This window comes from Pseudoliparis swirei, chromosome 4 (genome assembly GCF_029220125.1).
Source record: "Pseudoliparis swirei isolate HS2019 ecotype Mariana Trench chromosome 4, NWPU_hadal_v1, whole genome shotgun sequence".
NCBI lineage: Eukaryota > Metazoa > Chordata > Actinopteri > Perciformes > Liparidae > Pseudoliparis > Pseudoliparis swirei.
In genome coordinates, this window is record NC_079391.1 from 27301020 (window position 1) to 27306993 (window position 5974).

At 39.0% G+C, this 5974-nt stretch overlaps 1 protein-coding gene across 1 annotated transcript; it reads left to right on the forward strand.

The window, feature by feature from the left end:
• Nucleotides 1-458: 458 nt before the first annotated feature.
• On the forward strand, nucleotides 459-5595 carry selenos (selenoprotein S). The gene is made up of 6 exons (XM_056412025.1): nucleotides 459-688; nucleotides 1423-1554; nucleotides 2170-2276; nucleotides 2360-2446; nucleotides 3187-3259; nucleotides 4993-5595. Exons 1-6 carry the CDS (start codon nucleotides 586-588, stop codon nucleotides 5070-5072), a joined length of 582 nt encoding a protein of 193 aa, XP_056268000.1. The 5' UTR covers nucleotides 459-585; the 3' UTR covers nucleotides 5073-5595.
• Nucleotides 5596-5974: the final 379 nt, after the last annotated feature.

A 5974-nucleotide genomic window follows, 5' to 3' on the forward strand; every position in this document is an offset into this window, starting at 1 on the left:
CACTGTAAACAAAGTTGGACTTAAAGTTTAAAGTTTGTGGACCAGAAATGGATAGAAGACGAATATTAATATAACTCTGTTGCACTCGACTATGTTCTTTCCTATTAGTTGAACTGTACTGTATTGTACTCTTCCCCTGTAATTATCTGAATAAAAATGTCAATTTCAAGGTGACTCAACGCCTGGTTATCCTGCGTCTCTGTCTAACTGTATAGTCTCTAGAGCCATGGCATCATAATGATAGTAATAAGAGGTGGATTAATTCGGGTGGGACTGTGTAGGACCTCACTGAAGCCCCAGGCCCACGGCACGCCACTGCTAAGTTATAACATTACTTATTAGAATACAGTCAAGAGGGGGGGAAAAGATATCGCCTCTGGAACAGTCTTATAGTTTCCCGCGGTACTGGAACGCAACACGACGACGACACGTCACTGTTCATGACTTGCGTTAGCAAAGATGGTTGACACGGGGAAGGGTTCCCAGCACGGCATGTAACTCAGGAGGCGATAACGTTTGCTGCTCAACGCCGGATATATATATATCATAGTTCTACAGGATATTCTAACAGACGGCGTTACTGAAATGGACGATGTGGAGATCACAGATGTCGAAGAAGAAAACTCGCCTTTTCTGGTGGAGAAGGCACCCCTCGACAACCAGGATCTGAGTTCCGTGAGCCTGCTTGGTAACGTGACATGATAATTAAGATAAGAGCAACTAACAGTTTAATAAATGATGCAGTACTTGTTATTTAACGAGAGATAAACTACTAACTCACTACGTATTTAACTCACGCTAGCTAGCTGTAAACTACTAACGCTACGTATTTAACTAAGCTAGAGGTAAACTGCTATCGCTACATATAATTTCACTAGAGGTAAACTACTAGTCAACTAACTACTAGCTGGAAACTACTAACGCTACGTATTTAACTAGTGGTAAACTAAAGTGTGTTTTGGTAGTTAATCCTTGTAGTTAGCTAGCTACGTTATTTGTTTTGAACGTCACACTCAGGTTGGTAAAGACGTGCAGTCTCATGAGGTGACGTAACGTTACGTCTTCTACCAACTCGTTACTGCGAGAAACATAGTTGTATCTATCTAATACTATTCCTCCACACTCTAGTCGGTGTATATGTACAGTATCTCAAACAGCAATACAGGATACATCTTTATTGTGATTATATTGATTATTATAATAATATATGACCGTTTAAATATGATTATCTTTATGGGTTCATATCATCAAAGGAGCTGGAAATAGTCCTAGTTTTATTTGTGAGTGACTGTAGTTTCTCATAACTTAACCAATATATTTTGTCATCAGTTTTGTTTTAGAAATGTGATCTGGGTTATTAAACCCTAATTGTAAATATTCTCGCACATGGCATATAAAGAAAGCTGTTCCTGCCTCCAACAGTAGGAGAGCTTCTGTCCCAGTATGGATGGTACCTGCTGGTTGGGACTGTTGTCGTCTACCTGCTCATCCAGTATCTGAGCAAGAGGATATCCAGCAGGAGCTCCAGCAGCTCACCCGAACAAACACTGCAAGGTCAGCACCAGCACCTCCCGGGACCTGTTGACATACATACCTGCTCCAAAGGATAAATGATGAGTCAAGGGCCACAAACACAATCACACTCATATGATGGTTCAGTAGAAGGCTATATCATTTCATCTGATGGATGCATCTGGTATCTACTGTGGTTCCAGTCTAGGTCTGCAACAACAAATCAATTAAATTGATTGAAATCGATTTATAACACCAGGAATTCACTTTTTATTGTAATATGTTTTAAAACCAACACAATATATGTTCACTGCATACCAAATTAATGAGAGCACGCAAGGCCCGACTTCCTTCTAATGATGGGTTTCTGACGTAACATTTAGCATTTCATTGAGTCAGTTATTATTTTGTTAAAAATATGATTTCTTTAATATGCCATAAACTAAGATGAACCTCGACAGCTGCAATGTTCCATAGCAGAGACCGTTCCCTCATCACAAACACTATATTTTCACATCTCTAAAATTTTAAATGTAAAGGTTTAACTGTCCTCAACAATTTCTATGACACCAGATAAATGGAATGTGAATCCAAAACATGTCTGTGAAAGGTTGTGTGTTCTAATTTCTACTGTTTAAAAAAAAAATTCTCATAAAGATGCAGCGTTGGTGGCAAAAAGACAAGAAGGCATGGAAGCTTCTCGCATGAAGATGCAACAGGAGCTTGATGCCAAAGCTGTAATCTTCAAAGAGAAGCAAAGACAGGTGCCAGAGTGAAATAAATAAAATTAAATGTTTGAAAGAGAGATGGTGTCAGACCACCTAAATGTGTTGTATTCTGTAAACAGCAAGAAGAAGAGAAGAGGAGGCAGAAAATCGAGCTATGGGAGAGTATGCAACCGGGAAGAAGTTTTAAAAGCGGCAAAACGTCTCGGGTGAGTTTAGTCATCGAAAGCTTTATTCTTTTATTACAGTTCTTTTAATCTGAAGCCTTGCTCAGTCTCATGTTTATTCCTTCAAACTGTATTGATTAGTATTTTGTGCACTTGTTGTAGTATTGGGGTTTCAGAATAATGGGCCTGTCAAGCAATGGCATGACACCACAGGAGGTACTAAGGAAACCTAGAGCTGAGGGAACATAGAGCTGAGGGAATTTATGGGCTGAGGGAACGTAGAGCTAAGGCAACATAGAACTGAGGGAACGTACTGGCTGAGGCAACATAAAGCTGAGGGAATTTATGGGTTGAGGGAAAGTAGAGCTGAGGGAACGTAGAGCTGAGGGAACGTACTGGCTGAGGCAACATAGAGCAATGTGTTTACGTGCAAAACCATGACTCAGTCCCTGCTGGCATCTCATCAAAAATGCCAAAACATAAAAGCTGTTCCGTGTTTTGAGGACTTTCAAAGTGAACGAGACCGACATGACATCGCATAGTGTTGGGTGTCAGCAGGTTTAAGATCCATTCGTCCTCTGATTCTCTGAGATTTCTTGTAATAGTAATCAGTGTAATTGATCACTGCTTTAGAAGACTGCTTGGGTATGAGACTGTGATTTGGTCAAAGGTTGTAAAGAATGTTAAGTAAGGCTAACTACATGAGGTCGGAGTCCCTGGCTGTAATATCTGATGAATGCATATCTGATGAATGTATATCTGATGAATGCATATCTCTGCAGACCACCGAAGAGGCCGACTCATCAACGACCGCGTCCAAACCAAAGTCGGACAAGAAGCCACTTCGCAGTGAGGGTATGTACGTCACATGACAGCAGCTGGAGCACAGTCATAACATCACTGCGTCATTTTAAACTATACGACATCCCAATTGTGATCAGGTCATCTTTTGTGTTTATTAACATAAAAGCAAACGATTCAAATGATTAGGAAATAAAAGATTGTAATTTTATTGATTTACAAATTATTGACATTAGTAGTGATACTAATGTGTTATAAGCTGCTTGGAGCTTGTGTTAAGACGATAATCAGGTCATTATTCATCTCTAATATCTGTTGTACATTAATATGAAAACATCTCCTTCAAACAACTGGATTTATGTTTCGTACAAACTACATTTTACAAAATGACATCATGATTACATTAGCATTTACTTTCAATTAATATTTACTGAACAGATCATAAATGCATTATAATGTAACTCAATGTAACCTCCATTAACATCAGTTGTTGGCATATACTGTATATAATAAGGGTGCCACGTCACCGTGACCCTTTTTTTTTTTTTTTTGCGGTCAGACTTGACACGTGGGGGTGACGCCAAGAAATTTTTATGAGACCAAAATGTTAGAATTAACTTCCATGAAGTGAAAACACGATGTGAACGAGTTGCATCAACTCATGTACAATATTTCACATAAACGTTAACATGAAGCTCATTGTCATTGGGGTCACAGTTAGAACATAAACTCTGTATGGTATATCTCAACAGAACAGCACTCGACACACACACACACACACACACTAAGAGTAACTCCAGAAGTGGGCTCTGTTCGACCTGTAAACACACACCTGTCTGTGTACAGATTGTAAAGCCCGAAAAGGCACATTTGTGATTTTTGAGCGACAAAAAATAAACTCAATTGAATTGATCCTCCAACAATGATGTCACAGTGTAGGAGGACACTGCTGCAGCATTAGCAGTTAAAAATAAAGTGTGTGTGTGTGTGTGTGTGTGTGTGTGTGTGTGTGTGTGTGTGTGTGTGTGTGTGTGTGTGTGTGTGTGTGTGTGTGTGTGTGTGTGTGTGTGTGTGTGTGTGCGTGTGCGTGCGCCAAACGTGTTCTTACTTACGATGGATTGGTTTAGGCTGCTTGGCAGGACATGACGCAGATAACAGATTCTTCAGTCAGGCCATCAGGCTGCTGAACAAGGACTGAGACCCTCATTAACACTATACACCAGAACATATTCTGTGAATATCTATGGCCATGGTGTATATTTTATTACATTGTTTTATATATATATATATATTGTATGTATATACATATATATATTGTCTCAAAAAAGTGTATATTTTATTACATTGTTTTATATATATATATTGTCATGATGTATATTCTATTATATTGTTTTATATATATATTGTTAATACTTTCTTCTTTTTTGTGTGGATATTGTATAGTTTATTCTCATTCTTATTCTTTTTTTAGTCTGCTACTGCTGTCGGGTGTTTTGCACATAAGAATTTCACAAACCGATTATACTTGTATAAAAGGGGATGTGACAATAAAAACTTGAAACTTGAAAGTTGAAATTTGAAACTTGAGATTGATGATTTTGGTCATAAGCAACAGATTCTTCTGATTCTCGTCTCTAGTGAGACATTTTCTTCAGTCTCAAATATTTGTATGCTTCCTGTCTTGTGCCGGTCACACGGAGAAGTCGTCAACATGCTCTCAACACACAATGAGCATTTCTATTCATCCATCTTAATCTTAATCTTAATTTCTCCCACCTGTGTTTCAGACTACAACCCCTTGACCGGACAGGGAGGAAGCTCCTGCGCCTGGAGGCCTGGCAGGAGAGCGCCGTCATCTGGTGGATGAGGGTAAAGAGGGTCAGAGGCGTTGGTCTGTTTGACCTCTGACCTCTGACATCCTGATGCGCACACTGACTGACTAAACCAAGCTGCCAATATCACAAACCCTAAGATATATCACCAATATGTTATATTAGTTTTTTAAACCTGCTCCATATTTCTAGTGGGTGTTGATCAGTTGGCTTCATTAATTGCATCTCTCCCGTTTTCAACTGTTATTTACTTAGTTCACCTTCAAAGGGATTCATTAATGTGGGCGTTGAAAGCTTGTAATGACGCCATTCCTGTAACCGGTGTGAAACCAGCAGGTTTGGCTGATGAAGTTCTCAGTCGGTGTGTTTTTCTTCTCATATATTTTCATATTTGTACCAGCAGAGCTATCGAGTTGATGTTACTACAGTAGCTGCTGGTGGACATGACAAGATCTCGTCCATTCTGATGATGTAGTTAACAGTTTGATCAAAATGTAAGACGGGTATGTCTAGACTGTATACGCATATTTGTAGTCAATAAAGATATGCTCCTGGGTATTTGTGTTTGTATTTGTCCAGCTGGGAACTCCACAAGCATTTCATAGCAAGTAATTCATATTTGTTACCGTGAATTCTTGGAAAGGATCCAAGAGAAAAATAAGGTATTCGGTACTAATTACTGAAAGTACAATTTTGTGTTGAATTCAAACGACATGCTAGTGTCACCTAGACGGACTTGTATCAGATCAGATTAGCTGAACATGAAATAACGATGCAAATGTATTTCCTTAAAATATTATTTTGTATTATAAATTATAGACCCATAATTAGTTTGTGTACAGGGCCAACAGGTGTGTAGACGACATGGCCCTTCACTTCCACTTCATCCTCCAGAACCTACGTCAGGATCCTGTTTGTGGACTTCAGCTTACGTTTA